This window comes from Oncorhynchus clarkii, chromosome 7, assembly GCF_045791955.1.
Source record: "Oncorhynchus clarkii lewisi isolate Uvic-CL-2024 chromosome 7, UVic_Ocla_1.0, whole genome shotgun sequence".
NCBI classification, from domain to species: domain Eukaryota; kingdom Metazoa; phylum Chordata; class Actinopteri; order Salmoniformes; family Salmonidae; genus Oncorhynchus; species Oncorhynchus clarkii.
In genome coordinates this window covers 27557485-27583875 of record NC_092153.1, presented here as the reverse complement: position 1 = coordinate 27583875, position 26391 = coordinate 27557485, and the positions used below count along the sequence as shown (strand labels likewise).

The 26391-nt window shown below is 43.3% G+C and overlaps 1 protein-coding gene across 1 annotated transcript in view; it reads left to right on the top strand.

Annotated features, from left to right (window-relative positions):
* LOC139414185 (zinc finger protein 385B-like) overlaps positions 1-26391 on the top strand; it is a 122400-nt gene that overhangs the window by 39721 nt on the left and 56288 nt on the right. Inside the window, exon 2 of the mRNA XM_071162072.1 lies at positions 9507-9649. Within this exon, the coding sequence (XP_071018173.1) occupies positions 9507-9649 (143 nt within the window). The remainder of the gene's footprint in view (positions 1-9506; positions 9650-26391) is intronic.

Below are 26391 nucleotides of genomic sequence, written 5' to 3'. Positions count from 1 at the left end.
GGCTCATCCTGACATGACCCTCCAGCATGACAATGCCACCAGCCATACTGCTTGTTCTGTGCGTGATTTCCTGCAAGACAGGAATGTCAGTGTTCTGCCATAGCCAGCGAAGAGCCCGGATCTCAATCCCATTGAGCACGTCTGGGACCTGTTGGGTTGGAAGGTGAGGGCTAGGGCCATTCCCCCCAGAAATGTCCAGGAACTTGCAGGTGCCTTGGTGGAAGAGTGGGGTAACATCTCACAGCAAGAACTGGCAAATCTGCTGCAGTCCATGAAGAGGAGAAGCACTGCAGTACTTAATGCAGCTGGTGGCCTCACCAGATACTGACTGTTACTTTTGATTTTGACCCCCCCCCCCCCCCCCCCGCCCTTTGTTCAGGGACACATTATTCCATTTCTGTTAGTCACATGTCTGTGGAACTTGTTCAGTTTATGTCTCAGTTGTTGAATCTTGTTATGTTCATACAAATATTTACACATGTTAAGTTTGCTGAAAATAAACGCAGTTGACAGTAAGAGTATATAAGTAAATGTGCACTCGAAATTCAAGCAAACAAATACAGGCCTCAGTAATAGTAATAATTTTGCAGAGCTATCTTTTGATGGATTTCTCAGAGAGAGATACACTAATTCTGTTCATGTGCCTGCATGTGTGCATGTTTTTTTAATATATGTATTTATTTCACCTTTATTTAACCAGGTAAGCTAGTTGAGAACAAGTTCTAATTTACAACTGCGACCTGGCCAAGATAAAGCAAAGCAAAGCAGTTACACATGGAATAAACAAGTGTACAGTCAATATGTCACGCCCTGACCTTAGAGAACCTTTTATTTCTCTATTTTGGTTAGGCCAGGGTGTGACTAGGGTGGGTAGTCTAGTTTTTTATTTTCTATGTTGGCCTGGTATGTTCCCAATCAGAGGCAGCTGTCTATCATTGTCTCTGATTGGGGATCATATTTAGGCAGCCTTTTTTCCACCTGTTGTGTGTGGGATCTTGATTTTGTATTGTTGCTTTTAAGCCCTACAAAGCTGTATGTTTCATTTGTAACTATTTCTTGTTTTGTGCCGGTTATCGTAAATAAAAAATTATTAACCTACGCTGCATCTTGGTCTGACCATCCTTCCAACACCGATCGTTACAGAAGATCCCACCACCCACGGACCAAGCAGCGTGCCCAGGAGGAGCAGACATCCTGGACATGGGAGGATATATTGAACGGGATCCTGGACGTGGGAGGAAATCCTGGCCGGAAAGGATCGCCTTCCATGGGAGCAATTAGAAGCATCAAGGGAGGGACAGCGACGACACAGGGGTTCGCGGCCACAACGGAAGCCCGAGAGGCAGGCTCAAAAAAAAATTGGGGGGAAGCACACAGGGTGGTTATCGGAGCCAAGGTGGGAACCAGAACCAACTCCCTATACTCACCGTGTGGAGTTGGTCACTGTTCAGGTGCCATGTTTTCCAGTTCTACGCACCGTGTCTCCAGTGCGCCTCCACAGCCCAGTGTGTTCTGTGCCAGCTCCCCGCACTTGTCAAGGACGGGTTGTGCCGGCTCAGTGCTCCTGGTCTCCAGTACGCCTCCAATGTCCAGTACATCCTGCACCGGCTCTACGCACTGTGTCCTCATTTGTCCAGGACGCGTTGTGCCAGCTCTACGCTCCAGACCTTCAGTGCACCTCCACGGCCCAGTACATCCTGTGCCAGCTCCACGCACCAGGCCTCCAGTGATGGTTCCCTGCCCGGAACCTCCAGCGATGGTTCACAGTCCAGAACCTCCAGCAACGGTTCGCAGTCCGGAGCCTCCTGTGATGATCCATGGCCCAAAGCCTCCAGTGATGATCCATGGCCCGGAGACTCCAGTGATGATCCATCCCCAGTGCGCCTTCACAGCCCAGTGCGACCTGTGCCAGCTCCCCGCACTTGTCGTACGAAGGAGGTCATTTGCCCAGGACGCGTTGTGCCAGCTCTACGCTCCAGACCTCCAGTGCGCCTTCACGACCCAGTACATTCTGTGCCACCTCCAGCAACCGTTCACAGTCCAGAGCCTCCTGTGATGATCCATGTCCCAAAGCCTCCAGTGATGATCCATTGCCCAAAGCCTCCAGTGATGATCCATCCCCAGTGCGCCTTCACAGCCCAGTGCGTCCTGTGCCAGCTCCACGCACCAGGCCTCCAGTGATGGTTCCCTGCCCGGAACCTCCAGCGATGGTTCACAGTCCAGAACCTCCAGCAGCATTTTGCTGTCCGGAGCCTCCTGTGATGATCCATGGCCCGGAGACTCCAGTGATACTCCATCCCCAGTGCGCCTTCGCAGCCCAGTGCGTCCTGTGCCAGCTCCCCGCACTTGTCGTACGAAGGAGGTCATTTGTCCAGGACATGTTTGTGCCAGCTCTACGCTCCAGACCTCAAGTGCGCCTCCACAGCCCAGTACATCCTGTGCCACCTCCAGCAATGGTTCGCAATCCGGAGCCTCGTGTGATGATCCATGGCCCAAAGCCTCCAGTGATGATCCATGGCCCGGAGACTCCAGTGATGATCCATCCGCAGTGCGTTTTCACAGCCCAGTGTGTCCTGTGCCAGCTCCCCGCACTTCTCGTGCGAAGGAGGTCATTTGTCCAGGACACGTTGTGCCAGCTCTACGCTCCAGACCTCCAGTGCGCCTCCACGGCCCAGTACATCCTGTGCCAGCTCCACGTACCAGGCCTCCAGTGATGATCCATGGCCCGGAGACTCCAGTGATGATCCATCCCCAGTGCGCCTTCACAGCCCAGTGCGTCCTGTGCCAGCTCCCCGCACTTGTCGTACGAAGGCGGTCGTTTGTCCAGGACGTGTTGTGCCAGCTCTCTCTCTATCATAAATAAAAAAATTGTAACCTACCACACTGCATCTTGGTCCGACCATCCTTCCAACAACGATAGTTACACAATAACACAATAGAAAAAAAAGAAAGTCTATGTACAGTGTGTGCAAAGGGCACAAGGAGGTAATAAATAGGCCATAGTAGCAAAGTAATTACAATTTAGCAGATTAACACTGGGGTGATAGATGAGCAGATGATGATGAGCAGATGATGGTGTGTAAAGTAGTGATTTTGGTGTGCAAAAAAGCAGCAAAGTAATAAAAACAATATTAGGATGTGTTAGGTAGATTGGGAGGGCTATTTACAGATGGACCATGGTCAGCTGCAGCGATCGATTAGCTGCACAGATAGCTGATGTTTAAAGTTAGTGAGGGAAATGTAAGTCTCCAGCTTCAGCGATTTTTGCAATTTGTTCCAGTCACTGGCTGCAGAGAACTGGAAGGAAAGGCGTTCAAAGGAGGTGTTGGCTTTGGGGATGACCAGTGAGGTATACCTTCTGGAGCGTGTGCTACAGGTGGGTGTTGTTATCGTGACCAGTGAGCTGAGATAAAAAGGAGCTTTACCTAGCATAGACTTATAGATGACCTGGAGCCAGTGGGTCTTGCGACAAATATGTAGCGAGGGCCAGCTGACTAGAGCATACAGGTCGCAGTGGTGGGTGGTATAAGGCGCTTTGGTAACAAAACGGATGGCACTGTGAAAGACTACATCCAATTTGCTGAGTAGAGTATTTGAAGCTATTTTGTAGATGAGGATCGGTAGGATAGTCAGTTTTACTAGGGTAAGTTTGGCGGCATGAGTGAAGGAGGCTTTGTTGCTGAATAGGAAGCCGATTCTAGATTTGGTTTTGGATTGGAGATGTTTGATATGAGTCTGGAAGGAGTTTACAGTCTAGCCAGACACCTAGGTATTTGTAGTTGTCCACGTATTCTAGGTCAGAACCGTCCAGAGTAGTTCAGAACATCTGCGATCTGGATTTGGGTGAAGGAGAAGCTGGGGAGGCTCGGGCAAGTAGCTGCGAGGGTGCGGAGCTGTTGGCTGGGGTTGTGTTAGCCAGGAGGAAATCATGGCCAGCCGTTGAGAAATGCTTGTTGAAATGTTCGATTATCATGGATTTATTGATGGTGACCGTGTCACCTAGCCTTAGTGCAGTGGGCAGCTGGGAGGAGGTGCTCTTGTTCTCCATGGACTTTACAGTGTTCCAAAACGTTTGGGATTTAGAGCTACAGGATGCACATTTCTGTTTGAAAAGCTAGCCTTTGCTTTCCTGACCGACTGTGTGTATTGGTTCCTGACTTCCCTGAACAGTTGCATATCGTGAGATTGGGAGCATCTAGCTTAGATTGTAGGACTGCTGGGGTGTTAAGCATATTCCAGTTTAGGTCACCTAACAGAACGAACTCTGAAGATAGATGGGGGGGCAATCAATTCACATATGGTGTCCAGTGCACAGCTGGGAGCTGAGGGGGGTCTATAACAGGCGGCAACAGTGAGACTTATTTCTGGAGAGATTAATTTTAAAATTAGAAGCTCAAACTGTTTGGACATAGACCTGGAAAGTATGACAGAACTTTGCAAGCTATCTCTGCAGTAGATTGCAACTCCTCCCCCTTTGGCAGTTCTATCTTGACGGAAAATGTTGTAGTTGGGTATGGAAATCTCAGAATTTTTTGATGGTCTTCCTAAGCCAGGATTCAGACACGGCAAGGACATCAGGGTTGGCGGAGTGTGCTAAAGCAGTGAGTAAAACAAACTTAGGGAGGAGGCTTCTGATGTTAACTGTCATGAAACCAAGGCTTTTTCAATTACAGAAGTCAACAAATGAGAGTGCCTGGGGACACGCAGGGCTTGGGTTAGCCTCCACATCACCCGAGGAACAGAGGAGGAGTAGGATGAGGGTAAGGCTAAAGGCTAGCAAAACTGGTTGTCTAGTGCGTTGGGGAGAGAGAATAAAAGGAGCAGATTTCTGGGCATGGTAGAATAGATTCAGGGCATAATGTGCAGACAGGGGTATGGTGGGGTGTGGGTAAAGTGGAGGTAAGCCCAGGCACTTAGTGATGATAAGAGAGGTTGCATCTCTGGACATACTGGTTATACTGGGTGAGGTCACATGTGTAGGAGGTTGGGACAAAGAGGTATCTAAGGCATGTACAGTGGGACTAGGGGCTCCGCAGTAAACTAAAACAACGATAATTACCCTAAACAACAGTATACAAGGCATATTGACATTTGAGAGAGACATAAAGCAAGGCATAAAGCAATCACAGGTGTTGATTGGGAGATTGCTAAGTCATCAACGGGTAAGACAACAAGAGCTAATCAGCTAAGACAACAACAACAGGTAAAATGGCCATGTATGGGCAGAGAGGGTTGGTTAACTACACACAGGATTAACTACACACGGTTAACTACACACAGTTTGGGGCTAGGGCCGACAGATAAACTTAGGTAAACAAAGTGGAGTACCATGATAAATGAACAGTCCAGCAGGCATCAGCTATGTTGCCAAGTGATCATAGGGTCCAGTGTACAGCAATAGATGAAACAGGCAAGCCGCTAGGTATTTGTTACCACGCTAGCACGCGGGAGACATGGCGTTTAAAGTTAGCAGTCCGGGGTAAGGAGAAGCGTCTGCTCCGTCGTCCGGCAAAGGCCGGTTGAAGGCACAGCTGATGGAAATACGTCTGCGGGCCACTTGTGGTGGTACGGTGGGGGCGCCGGGCCAGATGGCGAAAGAGGTAGTGTAGTTGTGGTAATTTTGTTTGCTAGCCGGGAGATGCGCCTGGCTCAGGGCTAGCTTCGGGGCTGGGTCACTCAGTGGGAGCTAGCTAGATGTGATGATCAATAGTCCAGGGTTTACAGCAGGAATCTGGCGTTGTAGTGGAGAAAAACGGTCCAAGGCTGTCAGGTATTATCCAGGCTAAAAAAAATGGTGCGTGCGTGCTGCCATTAAATCATTTTGTTTTGGTATTGTAATTTGCTCAACATTTCTTTGAATCGTCATTGTGTTTCCTTAGTGACTATTTCAGATTTCAAATTGCCTTGATGTTATTCAGAACAGAGTGTGCCGGCTGTTTTTGTCTCTCTCCAGTCTGGCTGTGGAGCTGCGATCACTGCTTTGAATATTGATGAGAGTTCAAAGAGATTGTTAGCATACGTTTCTTTCTGATTACAGCATCACTAATATGACCAGTGTATATCTGCTACCGGTGTGCTGTGCTATAACTTATATTGATATTTGAGCATAATCTCTCAATCATGTTTTAATAAGTAAAATTATACCTGCAAAATGTTACTGTCCATCCATATTTTATTGTTTGACAGATATAGTATGAAATGAAGGGGAGATAGAGAGAAGGGAGCTGCAGTGTAGGGCCGGTAGATGCTGAGATTTGTACCATGGCAGGCAGAGGAATCATATACATGCTTTAACGACAAGGCCAGCCTCAGGCACCAATAGCTTTTGTTCAAAACATTTTTTTTCTATGGCCTGACATTGTCAAATGAATATTTCATCAAAAGAGATGAGAAGGATGCTCTATTGCATCGAGAGTTTGGTATGACCTTAGGAAAGAGGATCTAATTGAGGCCGTTAACCTAAAGCTCTAGATTAAGCTGTCAGTTAGCCTGCTCCATGTTTTCAATAATTTTCAATAGACACTCTTTACGTTGACCTTATTCCATGCAGATGTGCATGAGTTATTGGTTCCCTTAAATGACACGGCATGCTTTTCATCCACTTCAACAGGAAAGGCAACTGGAAAATGTTAGATGTCTCAGAGACTTACCCAAAAGGTTGGCTGGTCTTCATTAAAGTCCCGTAAATCACTTCTGTATTCCCTTTTTGTTTGCTAAGCTCTACTGACCTTATCTTTGCTGTTAAAATATAAAAACATGAGATACCATGGGGTTGGTTAACCTGAGGTTCCTCAGGTCTCCACCGACATAGGTAAATCCGCATTTAATTTTAAAGCACCTCATACCTGGAACGGATCGGCGTCCTGTCAACGGTAGAGTTGTAAATCATGCAGCGCCTTGTGTCACGATCGCAGATTTTAGAGAAGAAATAAATGTCGGTACTTATAAGTGTCTTATATCGGCTGAAAGCTTAAATTCTTGTTAATATAACTGCACTGTCCAATTTATAGTAGCTATTACTGCAAAAAAATGCCATGCTATTGTTTGAGGAGAGCTCCTAACAACAAAACACTTTTCACGCACATTAGGTTTTATAAATGCACCTCTGAAGGTGAAACGTGTACTTACATTCTGAAATCTTGCTCTGATCTATCATCTAAAGGGTCCCAGAGATAACAAGAGTTGTTGTTTTTTTAGATAAAATCATTTTTCATATCCTAAAAAGGATAGCATGCGCGATCGATTTTGTATTTCCACTCGTTCAATTTGCAAAGAAAGGAATCTGTGAAAATCTAACCCTAAACGTTGTCAACCAGCCAAATCACGTTCGCATGTATTCCTCAGAGATCTTAGAATGTAACCAGACTTCACTATGTCATTAGCGGTGTAGTATATCCTATAGGACACTATATTTGGTCAGAGAGCGACGCCTTCATGGCACGCCAATGACGCGGGCGGTCTTCACTTGAACGACTTTGTCAAATAAGCACTCATCAGGGTCAACAAAGCTAGCTAGATAGCCAATGAGCTGGGCTTTACGGGAGTATCCGGTAACCCTGTATGTGTCCTAAAATGTAGCTACTAACCTTGTACAACAGCATGCCTTTTCCTTTTGGACAAAAATTATAATTCATTTTCAGAGTTATGAAGTCATAAAATTTGGTTGTTTTTGCAAATGTTGAACTTATAATATGGCTACTAATACCGGAAAAGCTAAATCAAAGTCCAAGTATACAGATTTGACAATATTCTTGCAGAAAAATTTAATATGAAACCAAATGTCTCCTTCACGATTTGCCCAAATGTACCTGGGTGACTTCACACTAGATGTCATGTAGTTCGCTCATACTTCAAGTTATCTGTCTGAAACTTTGCACATACACTGCTGCCATCTTGTGGACACCATCAGACTTGGAGTGATTGCTAGAACTGGGACTTTTCTCTTGCATTTCAAAAAACGGTTGTTTTTTTTCTTTATATTTTCTTCCACCAGCTCTATTGTGTTATATTCTCCTACATTCAATTCACATTTACACAAACTTCAAAGTGTTTACTATCACATATGTAAATATACATATCCTTGCTTCAGGGCCTGAGCTGAGATAGATTTGGTATGTCATTTTAGGCGAAATTGAAAAAAAAGAGGCTATCCCTAAGAAGTTTTAACTCTTGAGGTTCCTCAGGTCTCCACCAAACTAGGTAAATCCACATTTAATTTTAAAGCACCTCATTGCTGGAACCAACTACGAAAGACATTACAATGGAATGTTTTTGTGCCGCTCGGGCAATTTAAAATATTGATATGGGGACCTTCTTATTGAGGAATGTAATTGTTTTCTTGTAAATGTGTGTTGTGTGGTATTTTACTTGTTTTATATTGTATTTGATTTTTGATTTTCTCAAATGAAATTGTAGATGCAGGGCTTCCTTGTGAAAGAGACCCTTGTATAAATAAACTCCTTGCTTAAATAAAGGTCATATAAAAAAATAGACCTTAACGTTGCCTCGAGGATCCTCCGTTCCTCCAAAACCACATTCCAAAGTGTGTGTTTTTATCTGAAAAGATATTGAAAATAAAGTTAGACACGTTTTCTGAAACTCTGCTGTGATGTATTCGTCCTGTTGTGATGTATAGCTGCCAAAATTGCAAACTCGTTATTGATTTATTGTTGTCGTTTGCATTTTAATTGGATTTCATCAGTTATACGCTTTCATAGAATTCTGTCTGCTTACACGTCATCAATAATGGATTATGTGAGGATCTAAGTCAAGAGCTATGAACTACAATGTTGTTATAAGATATTGCAAGTTACATTTCAGTGTGTATTAGTCTGTACGATGCTTTTGATAAAACCGTCTGCTAAAATGGATGTACTATGCTATATATTATGATGTGTTGGGTTATTTTGAGTGGGACTGTTTTCTGGAGATTCAGCATGTATGTTCGACTGGATTGATGTGGGATTGTATCAATGGTTCACTGGGCACAGAATTACCATGCTGCCTCAGCACAGGTGCATTCTAGTCCCTTGGTGCGTCGTACTGTATGACATGATTGTCTGCGAGGGGATCCATGAGCTCAGTGGCAGAGCAAAAAAAGTGATGCAGTAGGGAAATTCTGAAGGCATGTTGTGTGTGTGTGTGCCTTGTTACTCTCTCACGCATCACTGAATACTTGGGCTCCCAGGTGGCGCAGCGGTCTAAGGCAGTGTAGGCTGTCATTGTAAATAAGAATGTGTTTTTAACTGACTTGCCTAGTTAAATAAAGGTTCAATAAAATAAAATACTTATCCACGCTCCATCTCCTCTTCCTCCGTCCTCTTGATGCCGTCTGTAGGAATGAATTACATGTGTGTGCAAGCACTGCTGCAGATATAACCATGGTTTCCTGTGAGTTTGGAAGACATTTACGTATCTAATTTCTCTCTGTCTCTTCCTCCCCTCACTATCGCTTTGTCTCTCTCTACTGTTGCTAAATTGCGTTCTCTCTCTCTCTCTTTCTGTAGGAAGTGCCTTCCATAGCAGCTGTCTCCCGGCGTTGGTGCGGACCCCTCCTGTTATGATGCAGTCCACTCTGGATATGAAGTCCTTCATGTCCTTCCCGGTGGACACCACATCAGCAGTGGGACTCTTCCCCAACTTCAACACAGTGAGTCTCCTGCTATCACTTCCTATCTCGCTGAACTGCTCTGATCTGAATTGATAAGTGATGCTTTGGGCTGGACAATTAAAGCTAAAGTCGGTGATTGGTACATCCATTTTGGGACTTTAAAATTAATACAAATTAATACAACCTATATACAAATGGCTCATAAGCTTGGATCGACTGTCTTAACTCATCAAAAATGTCTTGTTTTTAGGAGCATTTATGTCCACTTGTTCTCATGTCTTTTTGGTCTCATCTCTTTCGCTTCATTCTGTGCTGTGCACACCTTCCCATTTACTCACAAATGCCAAGCCCCTTTCCCTGCCACTTTCTGACAAGCAGTTTCAACTCGCCATTTGCATTTGAGGTTTGGTCCAACAAAATCAGTCATAAGGACACTGAAAGACATTTAGACATTATTTGTTAACCTTTCTAACAATACCCTTTTTATGTCTCAACTCCTTAAATTGCATGCAAAGCAGACACTACTAAAACAGCACTATTAATGAAAATTGATCCTGGAAAATTCATGCTCAGTTTGTCGTGCAGTACCAAGTACAGCTTGTCGTGCAGTACCAAGTACAGCTTGTCGTGTAGTACCAAGTACAGTTTGTCGTGCAGTACCAAGTACAGTTTGTCGCGCTGTACCAAGTACAGCTTGTCGTTTGTGGCATTGCGGTACCAAGTACCGCTAGCAGCATTTTAGCCAAAGACTGTTATACTAACTGTTATACTTTGTTTAGATGTTGAAATCAAGTGGCCTCCCAATTCCTTACATAATTGCAATTTATGCTTATTGCGCCTATGAAATAACACATATAACACAAATGATAGTCCCACTAAGCCCAAACCAGATGGGATGGTGCATTGCTGCTGAATGCTGTGGTAGTCATACTGGTTAAGTGTGTCTTTAATTCTAAATAAATCACAGACAGTGTCACCAGCAAAGCCATACCATAACACCTCCTCCTCCATGATTTACTGTGGGAAATACACTTACAGAGATCATCCGTTCACCAACACCGCGTCTCACAAAGACAGCGGTTGGAACCAAAAATCTCCAATTTGGACTCTAGACCAAAGGACAAATTTCCACCGGTCTAATGTCCATTGCTCTTGTTTCTTGGCCCCAGCAAGTCTCTTCTTCTTATTGGTGTCATTTAGTAGTGGTTTCATTGAGGAAATGTCGACCATGAAGGCCTGATTCACACAGTCTCCTCTGAACAGTTGATGTGAATTGTGTCTGTTACTTGAACTCTGCGAAGCATTTATTTGCACTGCAATTTCTGAGACTGGTTACTCTAATGAACTTATCCTCTGCAGCAGAGGTAACTCTGGGTCTTCCTTTCCTTTGGCGGTTCTCATGAGTGCCAGTTTCATCATTGCGCTTGGTGGTTTTTGCGACTGCACAAAGTTCCTTAAATTTTCCGTATTGACTGACCAAATTTTCTGTATTGACTGACCTTCGTGTCTTAAAGTAATGATGGACTGTCCTTTCACTTTGATTATTGGAGCTGTTCTTGCCATAATCTGGAATTGGTATTTTATCATTTCTTAACCATTTCAGCGTGGATGATCTCCACGTTCTCTGGTCTTGTCCTTTTGGTAGAGTTGCCAACCATTTCAACATGTAGCGACAGCTTCCATGTTTTCTGGTCTCAATGGTGGATCATTCAGGTCACAGATAGAACAACTTCACACACCGGAAGCAATGGTCTAATGTAAATTTTGTCGGAAGTAGGTTTTACACTTTCAGTAGAAAAGGGGGCGCGTTCCATGACGCCGTGTAATGTCTGTGCTCACGGGAGCATGGCCACTGACTGATCGTAAGTTACGATGAAAAACAATTATGTGTATACTTCTCAATGTGTGTCTCCTGTCTTTCATGAGGTCACCAAATAAAACAAATTCGACATGGTCATTTTTTGCTTCCCCACTGACCAGTTCCACAGTCTCAAAAATTTGGGGGATGTAGGAGTTTGTGGGAACAGCTTCTTTGTTCCACTGTGAAGTCCTCTCTCCCCATACTGCATGTCCAAACGGGGAGAGGGTCTCTTCAAGGAATTTACAACCTGCCATTTAGTCATAAAACTGTGGAGAGATAGAGAACAGGGGGGGTGGGCGTCATGACAGACGCTTGGCCCGAAGAGCACTCAGAAGGACCTAGAACTGTTTTGTTTCTCACTTTTTTTGGCACACAATATTTAATAACGTTATTTTCTGGTTGTGAATTTGTTTTCTCGTTGAGAAGACATCATACAATCAGTTTTACAACCAACTAATCAAATCAAAGTTTATTTGTCACGTGCACCGAATACAACAGTGAAATGCTTATTTACAGGATCTAACCAATAGTGCGGAGAAAAAAAAGTATGTGTGTGTGTGTGTGTGTGTAGGTAAGTAAAGAAATAAAACAACAGTAAAAAGACATTTGAAAATAAGAGTAGCAAGGCTATATACAGACACCGGTTAGTCAGGCTTATTGAGGTAGTATGTACATTAATGTATAGTTAAAGTGTATAGTTGACTATGCATATAAGATAAACCGAGAGTAGCAACAGCGTAAAAGAGGGGTTGGGGGAGGCACACAATGCAAATAGTCCGGGTAACCATTTGGTTATCTGTTCAGGAGTCTTATGGCTTGGGGGTAAAAACTGTTGAGAAGCCTTTTTGTCCTAGACTTGGCATGCCGGTTCCGTTTGCCATGCGGTAGTAGAGAGAACAGTCTATGACTGGGGTGGCTGGGGTCTTTGACCATTTTTGATGGGGTCTTTGACCATTCCTGGATGGCATGCAGCTTTGCCTCTGAAGTGCCTTGCGGTCAGAGGCCGAGCAATTGCTGTACAAGGCAGTGATGCAAACGGTCAGGATGCTCTCAATGTTGCAGCTGTAGAACCATTTGAGGATCTCAGGACCCATGCCAAATCTTTTTAGTTTCCTGAGGGGGAATAGGCTTTGTCGTGCCCTCTTCACGACTGTCTTGGTGTGTTTGGACCATTCTAGTTTGTTGTTGATGTGGACACCAAGGAACTTGAAGCTCTCAACCTACTCCACTACAGCCCCATCGATGAGAATGGGGACGTGCTCGGTGCTCCTTTTCCTGTTGTCCACAATCATCTCCTTAGTCTTGGTTACGTTGAGGGATAGGTTGTTATTCTGGCACCACCCGGCCAGGTCTCTGACCTCCTCCCTATAGGCTGTCTTGTCGTTGATGGTGATTACTGTTGTGTCGTTCAGTAAACTTAATGATGGTGTTGGAGTCGTGCCTGGCTATGCAGTTGTGGGTGAACAGGGAGTACAGGACAGGACTGAGCACGCACCCCTGGGGTACTTCAGTGTTGAGGATCACCGTGGTAGATGTGTTGCTCCCTGATCTCTGTTTTAACCAGTTAATTAAAGATACCTTTTTCATGATTTTGAAAATTATTGAAAAAATATGTCATATAACCAGATGACAACCAGATAGACAGCCTTTTCTGGCTGCTAGAAATATGTTAGAAAAACGTCCTTATATGACAGGTATACAACCTGACCATGCAAAAAAATAAATAAATAAATAATAAAATAAAACAGCGTTGTGGTGGAGTGTAAGAGATACTCCGCTGCCCTGGCATGAGGTCAGCAGTGTCCATGCATCGTTCATGGGAACAGCGAGCAGTTATTCATAGTTATAATTCGCAGTGGTTACTTGTTTTCCGAGCGAAGAGAATAGGCAGGGCAATAGGTGGCATAGTATTGTGCTCACCCAATATAGCCCCTGCTCTCTTAACAGAAGGTTATATCCCATCGATAGGCCTCTATGGCGCAAACATGCGATTTTCTGAAGACGGCGCCCCACACACACAAGTATTACTAGCATTTTCCAACCAAGCATCAGCGTCACGAAAGTCAGAAATAACAATACAATAAATCGCTTACCATTGAAGATCTTCCTCTGGTGGCAATGCCAAGTGTCCTAACTACCCAGTGAATGTTCGTTTTGTTTGATCAAATCAATTTTATAGCCTAACACAAAACATTTGTGAACGGTTGCGTCGTGATTTCCGTCTCATTCAACTTTGGACGAAGCGTTCGTGGTAATTACACACACTAAACAAATGTTTATCCAGTCATGGTTGGTTTCATTGCAATCATCTGGTTGTTACTAACACAACCATACATGATGGTTATTTTCCCGGGACGTATTGACCGGAAAAAAAAAACGATTTGAAGACACCAATCAATGGCCTCATTGCGCACCAATGGTAGGACCGGTCTATCGTTGATTGACTGTATTTTGGCCCAATGACCACTGATCCTCTTGAAATCTAGCTTGAAAGATAGCCAATGAGCTGAGGTAAACGGCAATATGTAATGGTTACACGTTCGAAGACCAGCCTTTGTCGTAAACTCTGTCGTAAAAGATGTTCATTCGCCATTGCAAATCCTACTTGACGGAGCCACGAGTGTTACGCATAGCAGTACATATTCAATAGCATTTTCAACAAGTTTATATATTTAAATTATGGCGAATAAAAGCTAAAACAAAATCTAGGTATACAGATTTAACCCAAATTATAGAGGAAATTGATTGAGACAGCGAAACCGAGTATCTTCAGAATGATGAATCTTTCAGCGAAGCTAGTTTTGCTAGTTTTGACTCCCAGGCGGAAGAAATGTTTCTGCACGGAGAGGATGCCATGCTGGGATTGGTAAGTTCTAATGCTAATGTCATTGTTTGAAATTAATATGAAATATTATTGATTTTAGATTTTTTTTTTAATTTTCTTATTTTATTTGCAATATATAAAAATATGTGTGTGTGTGATATATTTTTGAAATGTATTTGACATAAACATGGAATGGAACAGCTCTTCACCATAGTGATTATGTTCCCTGTACTCTATATATATCTGTTTATTTTACGTGTTGATACAGGGCTCATACATGAAAGTATTGTTACTGATTTTTTAAATATTTCACAGTGGCAGTGATTCTGATTATGAGCCGCCAATGTCTAGGTGTCCATCTCCCTCTGAAGCTGGTTCAAGCTGGTTCAAGCTGGTTCATCCCGCTGTCTCCGGCTCCACACCTACCCGGCCAACTAGAGTTGTGAAGTCAGTGACAAAGAAGAGGAGGTGGGGAAGAGAGAAACCTGCAGACAGAGGGCCAGAGGGTCGTTGGCGCTCTGTGTTAGAAGATGATGTGGAACCAAATCCACCAGTTTTTAGACCCAAAAGGCAGCCAGGACCTCAACTAGACATGACTGCAAAGTGCAGCCCCCTTCAACTTTTTCAACTGTTTTTCACCTCGTCAGTTGTTGATTCCCTGGTGGCGAACACCAATAAGTATGGTGCTAAGAAGCAGGCAGGAAAGAAAGAGGCATGGAAGACCATTTCCATGTCAGACCTTTTCTGCTACTTTTCAATGGTCATTTACATGGGGCTGGTGAAGTTGAAAACTCTAAGGGACTACTGGAAAACGTCAGCTCTCTATCAACTGCCTTTCCCCATGACTGTCATGTCTTGTAAAAGGTTTCTGACTGTCTCACGGGCGCTTCACATCAGTGACCCAGAGGTTGATGGGGAGAATGACAAGAAGAGAGGCACACCAAGGTTTGGTAGGCTCTGTAAAATAAAACCTCTCTACCCCAGCATCATTGATGCCTGCAAGACTTATTTTCAGCCCGCACAGAACCTGTCCATCGATGAGAGGATGGTAGCCTCAAAGGTCAGAATCAGCCTCGAACAATACATGCATAACATGCTGTTTGTTTTGGCTGATTCTGTGTGTGCCTACACTTGCATTTTTTTTTATGAGGGGAAAAACAGTTTTGCTACCGGTAATGGACCTAGTTATAGATTCCGTTATGGAGTTATTGGATTTTCAACTGCTGAGGAAAGGCTACAAACTGTTTGTGGACAAATTCTACACAAGCCCTACCCTGTTTACAGAGCTGAGGAAGCAGGAGGTGTCGGCTTGTGGCACCATTCGTACCAACAGGGTGGGATTTCCAAAGACCAAGGTGAACGACATGCCTAAACGGGCTGAGCGGGGTACCATGCGATGGATCCGTGAAGATGGCCTGCTGTTTGTGAAGTGGATGGATACCAGAGAGGTGGTCATATAAATGCTCCAGTATCCACAAGTCCTTCAGTGGAGATCACGTCGTCAGGCGTGTGAAGGACGGTGCCGGGGCATGGACCACAAAAAATGTCCCCATTCCAGCTGCTGTGAAGGACTACAACAAGAGCATGTGGGGTGTGGACCTGTCAGATGCGCTGATAGGATACTACAATGTTCTTCACAAGAGCATGAAATGGTACAAAACATTTCTTTATAATTTCATTGACATTGCTGTGGTGAATTCCTTCATCCTCCAGAAGAAAATGGCAAAGAGCTGTGGATAGCCCCCCATCTCACAGCTAGCCTTCAGGGAGCTGCTCATCCAGGAGCTTGCTAGCTACAGCAAGTCCACTGCAGCACCTTCTGCTCCAACCAGTGGTGTTCACCTGCCCAGATTCAGCTCTGCAGGCATGAATGTGCCTCAGGGCAAAAAGGGCACAGTAGGGAGACGTCGTTGTGCCCTTTGTCACAGGAAATGCCCCATCACCTGCACCACCTGTTCAGTAAGCCTCTGCTTTACAGCACCAGCAGCACAATATTGTGTTGAGGACTGAGGGTCTTCACAATATTGTAAATAGAAAATGTGTAAATAGTTACCCTTGTTATTTGTTTGTTTATTATTATTTATTATATTTTATTTTTCATATATATATACATTTTTGGCAGGTGTGTTAGAATAGCATTTATGTATTTTGTATATAGATCTTTCCTTCAAAATGTATCACTGTACCAATTCGGCCACTTGGGTACATTTGGGTACATTTGTGTGGGACACCTGGGTGACTTCATGCTCAATGTCATGTAGCTCGCTCATTTTTGAAGTTATCTGTCTAAAACTTTGCTCAGCTATTGTTGCCATCTTATGTTCTTCATTCAAATCATCCACAGCATCCTATCTGTATGTTTGGCTGTTCTTGGCTATTTGAAAGATGATGCGGCAACAATAAAAAACAGAAAACGTATGATTATTTCCTTGTATTTTATTCTACCAGATGTATTGTGTTATATTCTCTTACATTCAATTCACATTTCCACAATTCAGAGTGTTTCCTTTCAAATGATACCAAGAATATGCATATCCTTGCCTCTGGGCCTGAGCTACAGGCAGTTTGATTAGGGTATGTCTTTAGGCGGAAATTGAGAAGAAGGGGGGGTACCCCAAAGAAGTTAAGGTTAGAATTAGTGTTAGGGTTAGAATTAGGGTCAGGAGCTAGGGTTAGTTTTAGGGTTAGGGTAAGAGTACGAGTTAGTGGTTAGGGAAAGTTGACCTGTACAAGAGTGTGTGTGTGTGTGTGTGTGTGTGTGTGTGTGTGTGTGTGTGTGTGTGTGTGTGTGTGTGTGTGTGTGTGTGTGTGTGTGTGTGTGTGTGTGTGTGTGTGTGTGTGTGTGTGTGTGTGTGTGTGTGTGTGTGTGTGTGTGTGTGTGTGTGTGTGTGTGCGTGCGTGTGCATGTGCGTGTGTGTACTGGGATTAATGTTTGAACACACCAGACTATAACCTATACACATTGAAATGTCTGTTCAGAAAGTGAAAGCCCTTGATTTTCTGGTTGAACTACTGTATCTCCGTTAGTAATCTAAAAGGGAATTCTGTGTGTGAATGTGTGTGTGTATGCGTGCTTATGTTTGCACACATAAATATATACACACACTACTTCCTGTGATGAATGACTAGGCAAGACTTCATTAGAACGATTCCGCGTACCCATCTATCAGGCTGATTAGTGGTGTGTGTCTGGGCATGAGGAAAATTATTTCTACATGATTGCATCATAGCCCCAGAGCCGTTGCGTGCCCTCCATTCTGAGACTGTGTAATCAATACTTGTTGGAAAGCAAACACAGCAGATAATGGCTGCGTTCCAAAGGGTAGCCTTTTCCCAATATAGTGCACTTCCTTTGACTAAAGCTCTTTGGACTGTGATCAAAGTTGTGCACTAAATAGGGTGCCATTTGGGACGTAGACAATGGGCAACTAGAGGGCAACCAGGCCAAAAAAATACGTCACATGGTGCCATGACTATTGCCACCGCTTGATCAAATGAGTTTTTCTTGTGCATGCCGTGTCAGAATATATAATTGTCTTGTTCCAAGCATCTGTTACAGTCAGGTGTGTGTTAGGTTGAGCCTATTAGGCTTTAATGGTCTATAACACTGCAACAGTGAGAACCACAGCTTTGCATGTGTGTGTGTGCGTGGGCATGTGCGTGTGTGCATCTGTGTCGTTAGTTGCCTTTTTCTGCTAGTGTATGCTACAGCCTGCATCTTCGTTTGCTGCTCATGTTTTATGCATCCCACAGCACACAACCTCTTTGTTCCCGCGCCAGGATATGTAAAACTGGCGAGCCTCAGCTCTTCATGCCAAGCATTCCTGGCTCCAGACTTGACATTTGCCACACAGGACCTCTCAATGCCTGTTAAGTCAACAAACACTCAAACACTGCACCTCGCCTGTAATGGGGTGCGTGCTGGTGGCAGGGAAGTCAGGCGCAGGAGAATGAACTTGGTATAAACAAAGCAGTTTAATAAGTACTCAAACTCTGTTAACCAAAATGTACAAAATAAAATAATGGGGTGAAACACCCGTCGCACACCAGAACATAATCTTGCACAAACATACAACAAACAATCACCGACAAGGACATGAGGGGAAACAGAGGGTTAAATACACAACATGTAATTGATGGGATTCAAACCAGGTGACAAGGCAAGACAAGACAAGGCAAAACCAATGGAAAATGAAAAATGGATCAGCGATGGCTAGAAGGTCGGTGACGTCGACCATCGAACACCGCCCGAACAAGGAGAGGGACCAACTTCGGCGGAAGTTGTGACATCGCCACTTGTTTTAAACATTATATTCTCTCTCTCTTGCTGCTTTGCTCTGCCCAAATTATAAATTATTGCTCCTACACATACCCTTATAAGGTGTTTGAGTTAGAACCAGTAGTGGAAAAAATACCCAATTGTCATCACCCAGTAAAATACTACCGGAGTAAAAGTATTTGGTTTTACATATACTTAAGTCTCAAAAGTAAATGTAATTACTAAAATATGCTGAACCCTTTGACGCGTATGATCACATATTTGTTGAGTGGTCCCTGCAGCGTATGCTCTCAAATATGTGACTGGAACAGTAGCAATAGAATGTACGACGCAATAAACACGTCTAAACAGCATTGTTGTCTGAACAACATCTAAATATTTTTTTGTACTGATGGAAAATTAAGGTCTTAAACTTTATTCCTCAATTTGACCTTTTATTATGAAAGCAACAGAACATAAAAGATAAATGCGAACTTCATCATCCAAGAAATCACATGGAACACATCCACAGTCAAACTCATTCCATAAACTGTAATGAATACTCAGGGAGAAAAAGGTGTAGATTCACGCGCAGAGGGCAGCAGGTGTTTATTTCGCCCTCGCAGAACGCATGAATCGTGGTCAAATGCAGGCAAGGCAAACAGGCAGGTGAATCAAAACTAGGACTGAAGACTATAACTGGTTCGCACAAACAAGCTAGGAAAAGGCTTAGTTGAGTCAAATTGAACAATACCTCACAAAGGCACAAACAGAATGAACTGAACTAAATCAGGAGCTGATGAGACCAGGTGAAACACAGGTGAAACTAACACAGGTGAAATCAATGAACAAAAATTAAAGACAGGGCTACGTTCAAGAACACAAAAGAAACAGAACACAAGGTTGACTTGCCGGACCTCACCCCCGAGGTAGCCCACCCCCCCTTCAAGCCTATAACCTTCCCCGTCCACTAGATAGTGGATAGGGCTCTCAGGTGTTTGAAATCAAGGATGGCCTGAATGGCGTAGGCAGGTTCCCCTCCGATGTCCAACGGTGGGGGCGCACTGTGGGTTCAGACTGGAGGATGAAGAGGACTGTAGGTGACCGGTTTTAACAGAGACACATGGAAAGACGAGGAGACTTTATATTGACGGGGTAACTGGAGGGGGTACGTGACAGGGTTGATGCGATGGGTTATCTTGAAGGGACCAATGAAGCGAGGACGGAACTTTTTGCAGGGGAGGCGGAGCCGGATGTCTCTGGTAGAGAGCCACACATGCTGTCCGGGGTGAAAGAGTGGCGTAGGTTGGCGGCGTATGTCGGCAAAGCGTTTCTGGGTATTAGAGGCTTCCTGCAGATGCCGGTGAGTGGTCTCCCATATCCGCTACTACGCCAAAACCAGTCATCGACAGCTGGGACAGTACCAGGCTTCGCCTCCCAGGGAAATATGGGGGGTTGGTAACCAAGTGAAACAGAGTAAAGTGGAAGGATGAATGCATGAGTGAGTTCTGAGCGTATTCGGCCCAGGCCATAAAAAGTGTGGAGAGGCAGATCATTGTTGACCGAGGTACTTCCCTATTTCTTGGTTCAGGCATTCCGTCTGCCCGTTGGTATGGGGATGGTACCTGGATCAGAGTCTTTTGGCTGGTAAGGGCAGTAAGGGGAGCGGCAGTATAACAGAAGTTACGAATGAACCGGCGATAGTAGTTTGAGAACCCAATGAAACATTGGAGTTCCTTAACGGTGGTGGGTTTGGGCCAGTTACTGACTGCGGTGACTTTGTTCTCATCCATGCTGACCCCTCCAGGTGTCAGTACGAAACCGAGGAAGCTTACCGAGGTTACATGGAAGGTGCTCTTTTCAGTCTTGACATAAAGGTTATGATCAAGGAGCCGTTGAAGAACCTTTTGCACATGCTGTATGTGTTCCTTCAGGGAATGGGAATAAATCAGGATGTCATCAATGTAGATGATGAGAAAGCGGTTGATCATATCCTGGAAAACCTTGTTCATAAAGGATTGGAAGACGTTGGGGGTGTTAGTAAGGCCGTAGGGCATGACCAGGTATTCGTAGATGCCCAAGTGCGGTGATAAAGGCCGTCTTCCATTCCTCGCCTTCACGTATACGGACAAGGTTATATGCACTTCGTAGGTTGAGTTTTGTGTAGATGTTGGCTCGGCCCACTTGTTCAAGGGTCACTGGGATCAGAGGAAGAGGGAAACGGTTCTTGACCGTGACGTCATTCAGGGAACGGTACTCAATACATGGACGAAGACCACTGTCCTTTTTTCCAACGAAGAAGAAGCTGTACGCAGCCCGGGAAGAAGAAGGATGAATGAAACCATCGAGTGTTTCGATTTTCGAGTGTTTCATCAATGTAGTTCTCCATTGCCTAATTTTCCGGGATAGATAGGGGTTAACACAACCCTTTGGTGGGGACACTACAGGGAGTAAGTCAATAGCACAGTCCCCTGGGCAATGTGGAGGCAGAGTGGAGTCCTTGATTTTGCTGAAGACATTGCTGTACTGCGCATATTCAGATGGTATGGTGGGTGGCATTGCAGGGTAGGCTGAGACAACTGGTGAAGCAGGTAGAAGACCAGGACTGTAGTTCACCTTGTCGCCACAAGACGGCAGGGTCGTGACGACAAGGCCAGGGGTGTCCGAGGATGAGTAGCTGTTTGGGGGATGAGAGTTCCATGAGTTGAATGGTTTCGGTGTGGAAGACTTCCATCTGGAGGGTGAGGTTGACTATGAAAATAAATAAAGAACCTTTCATAAACCAGTCTAAATAACAGGTTGCGCTGACAAAAAACAAAACACAAGTTAGCGACCTAACAGCTAGACTAGTTTACAATGTACCACATCTCTGGTGAGCACAAGAGCCTAATGTAATGTTGTTTATAAAATAAATGTGTGTCAGCAAAGCTAACAACAGCTAAATTCCTTATGATGGCAGCCATGTTTGTTTATGTTTCACTTGGCGAAAACTCCATAATCCCAGAATGCCATTCACTATGAGACGCAAATAAATAAAGTCAAAGACGGCTGCGCTCATTTCCTGAAAAATATACATTTAATTTAGCCACTTTTCAGCATATCATTGGTGTACTTGTTACAGTGTATACAAGAACCGGAGCACATGATTTGACAAGTCATTTATAGTTTTTTTTGACATAATAAAGCAAATAAAATATTTTCACCTCACAGCTCATAACATCAAATACAAGCCTACTGCCGAGCCTAACCGTAGTGCAAAAGCTAAACAGGGATTAAACTATTTTAGGGGTGTTTGTGAGCGGGGTTAATTTCATTTGTAGGGGGTTTTCAAGTCCATGGGGGGTAGAAATGGGGGACGGTATCGTGGGGGGATATGCTGCAGGAAATATTACTATGATGGAGGATTTATCAATAAATGGGGGGCAAACACAGGATAAGTTTTTACACCAAATATAAATAAAAACCCTGGAAAGGTTTGAGCTGGCAACCCTGAGGTACCAAAGTTACAATCTGATGCTGTGTTCAAAACAACTGGGAACTGGGAAATCTCTGACTTCCAACTTCAGTACGTTTAAGACAACTGGGAACTCGGAGAAAAAACAAGCTCCGACTGAGTAAAATAGTTTGGAACGGTCTTCCAACTCGGAATCCCAACTCTGGAACTCGGACCTCTTTCTTGAGCTCCGACTTTCTGACCTGAAGATTATTGACATCATGATTTGACCTAGTATTTTTCCAAGTTCACAGTTGTCTTGAAAGCACCATAAATCAGTCAAGTGAACTATCCCTTGTTATAACTTCTTTGGTCTGACAGACGCTTACATGACAACCAGAATGCATTGTATGATGTCAACAAACATGGCGCCACATATAGCCGGAAAATAGCTTAGCATTAACTCCTCATAATCAATACAACATTCGAAAAAGTAATGTGTCTGTTACAATCTATACAATAATTTGAATACATGATTTGTCACCAGTACTTGAAAACATTTGAATAAAACAGTAAATACATTATGATCCATATATACATATGGTGTGCGGAATCTGTGGAAACACTAAGGAAGTACTCAGGCTCTCGATGAAGAGAGAATTTTATCCTCTCTGTAAAGCCTCAAACATAAATTGTCCGCAACAGTGAAATGGGCCACTTCTTATGTGAATTAACGAGGAGGCGGAACACACCTCAATTCAAACTGTTTTTAGAAAATAAACTTGTTAGAAAATATAGATAATTAGCAGGCAGCGTGCCTTGGTTTGAGGGCAGCGTGGGTAGCTGTCCTGTTGCTGAACAATCACATTTTGGAACAGTGATAGCATTCTGACAGGCGCGACGGTTGGTATATTTGGAACTCAAGCGTGAAAAGTTTAAAGGAAAATTCCACCCCAAACTATCTTTTTTTTTATTTGTTTCATTAGTCCATTGTTGACATAGTCCCAACATGTTTTGCTTGTCAGAAACTAAAGTTTTCCAGACATGTAACTTTTAAAATACAGAAATCATCCCCGTTTGGTGCATTTTGCATCATGTGATTTCTGTATTTTGAAAGGTACATGTCTTTATAACTTGATTGCTCACAAGCAAAACATTTTGGGACTATGGCAATAATGGACTAATGAAACAAATACCAAAAGATAGATTTGGGGTGGCGTTTTCCTTTAGGTATCAAAAGTAAATGTATGAATAATTTCAAAATCCACAATATAGCAGGGGTGTAAAAGCCATAATATACTCTATATATTTTTCCAGCAGCATACTATGATCGATAATGTCAAAAGTCTAACAAAATAGCTCCCACAATATTTTTATTATCAATTTCTCTCAGCCAATTATCCGTAATTTGTGTAAGTGTCGTGCATATAGAATGCCCTTTCCTATAAGCGTGCTGCAATTCTGTTGTTAATTTATTTATTGTGAAATAGCATTGTATCTGGTCAAACACAATTTTTTCTAAAAGTTTACTAAGAGTTGTTAACAGGCTGATTGATTGGCTATTTGAGCCAGTAAAGAGTGCTTTACTATGCTTGGGTAGTGGAATTACTTTTTCTTCCCTCAAGGCCTGAGGGCACACACTTTTTGTAAGCGTAGATTGAAAGATGGCAAATAGGAGTGGCAAAATCATCCGCTATCATCCTCAGTCATTTTCCATCCAAGTTGTCAGACCTAGGTGACTTGTCATTGTTGATCGACGACAAAAAAAATCACCTCTTCCACACTCACTTTAAGGATTTCAAAATTACAATGCTTGTCTTTTATAATTTTGTCAGTTAAACTTGGATGTGTAGGTTCGGTGTTTGTTGCTAGCATGTCATGCCTAAATTGGCTAATCTTGCCAATTAAAAAATGTGTAATTGGCAATATCAGTGGGTTTTGTGATGAATAAGCCTTCTGATTCAATGAATGATGGAGCTGAGTTTGCCTTTTTGCCGAAGATTACATTTAAGGTGCTCAAAAGCTTTTTACTATCATTCTTTATATAATTTAGCTTTGTTTCATAGTATAGTTTCTTATTTTTGTTCTGTTTACTCACAATTTCTCAATTTGCAGTAGGTTCGCCAATTGTTTATGCTGCAAGACTTATTTGCCATTCCTTTTGCCTTATCCCTCTCAACCATAAAATGTTTCAATTCCTCTTCAAGCCATGCGGATTCAACAGTTTTTCATTTTCTTAACTTTCCTAATATTCTCTTGATAAGTGTGTGAATTGGACAAATGTCCTGCAAAATATTAAAAATATAACTAGTACTTTTGGGTGTCAAGAGAAATAAATGGACTAAAAAGTATATTATTTTCTTGAGAAATGTAGTGAAATGAAAGTAAAAGTTGTCAAAGGTATAAATAGTAAAGTACAGAAGATTAAACTACTTAAGTTAATTTCCCTAAAATGTTGTGCACAAAATGTAGTGAGAGTTTCTCCTTTGTCAAGATAATCCATCAACCAGACAGGTGTGGCATGTCAAGAAGCTGATTTAAACAGCATGATCATTACACAGGTGCACCTTGTGCTGGGGACAATAGAAGGCCACTCTAAAATTTGCAGTTTTGTCACACAACACAATGCCACAGATATCTCAAGTTTTGAGGGAGCATGCAATTGGCATGCTGACTGCAGGAATGTCCACCAGATCTGTTACCTGAGAATTTAATGTTAATTTCTCTACAATAAGCTGTGACGGGATCATGAAGCCCATTTTCATGCCATTCATCCTCCGCAATCACCTCATGTTTCAGCATGATCATGCACTGCTCCATGCTGCAGGATCTGTACACAATTCCTGGAAGCTGAAAATGTCCCAGTTCTTCCGTGGCCTGCATAATCATCAGACATGTCACCCATTGAACATGTTTGGGATGCTCTGGATTGGCATGTACGACAGCGTGTTCCAGTTCCCACCAATATCCAGCAAATTCACACAGCCATTGAAGAGGAGTAGGATAAGCATTCCACAGGCCACTGATTAACATTATGTGAAGGAGATGTGTCGCGCTGCATATGGTGATCACACCAGATACTGATTGCTTTTCTGATCCAGTCCCCTACCTTTTTTTTTATGTATCTGTGATCAACAGATACATATCTGTATTCCCAGTCATGTGAAATCGATAGATTAGGGCATAATGAATTTATTTCAATTGACTGATTTCCTTAAATTAACTTTAACTTAATAAAGTCTTGTAAATTTTAGCTTGTTGCGTTTATATTTTTGTTCAGTATAAGTACTGTACAGTCGTGGCCAAAAGTTTTGAGAATGACACAAATATTATTAATGTCCACAAAGTTTGCTGCTTCAGTGTCTTTAGTTATTTTTGTCAGATGTTACTATGGAATACTGAAGTATAATTACAAGCATTTCATAAGTGTCAAGGGCTTTTGTTGACAATTACATGAAGTTGATGCAAAGAGTCAATATTTGCAGTGTTAACCCTTCTTTTTCAAGACCTCTGCAATCTGCCCTGGCATGCTGTCAATTAACTTCTGGGCCCCATCCTGACTGATGGCAGCACATTCTTGCAAAATCAATGCTTGCAGTTTGTCAGAATTGGTGGGTTTTTGTTTATCCTCCCACCTCTTGAAGATTGACCACAAGTTCTCAATGATTGTCCTGGCCATGGACCCAAAATATCGATGAATTGTTCCTCGAGCCACTTAGTTATCACTTTTGCCTTATGGCAAGGTGCTCCATCATGCTGGAAAAGGCATTGTTCGTCACCAAACTGTTCCTGGATGGTTGGGAGAAGTTGCTCTCGGAGGATGTGTTGGTAGCATTCTTTATTCATGGCTGTGTTCTTAGGCAAAATTGTGAGTGAGCCCACTCTCCTGGCTGAGAAGCAATCCCCCTCATTAATGGTCTCAGGATGCTTTACTGTTGGAATGACACAGGACTGATGGTAGTGCTCACCTTGTCTTATCCGGACTAGCTTTTTTCCGGATGCCCCAAGCAATGGGGTAAAGTCAGAAAAAATGACTTCCTCAGCAGACAGTCCTCAGCATTCCAATCCCTGCACCTTTTGCAGAATATCAGTCTGTCCCTGATGTTTTTCCTGGAGAGAAGTGGCTTCTTTGCTGCCCTTCTTGACACCAGGCCATCCTCCAAAAGTCTTCGCCTCACTGTGCGTGCAGATGCACTCACACCTGCCTGCTGCCATTCCTGAGCAAGCTCTGTACTGGTGGTGCCACGATCCCGCAGCTGAATCAACTTTAGGAGACGGTTCTGGCGCTTGCTGGACTTTCTTGAGCACCCTGAAGCCTTCTTCACAACAATTGAACCACTCTCCTTGAAGTTCTTGATGATCCGATAAATGGTTGATTTAGGTGAAATCTTACTGGCAGCAATAT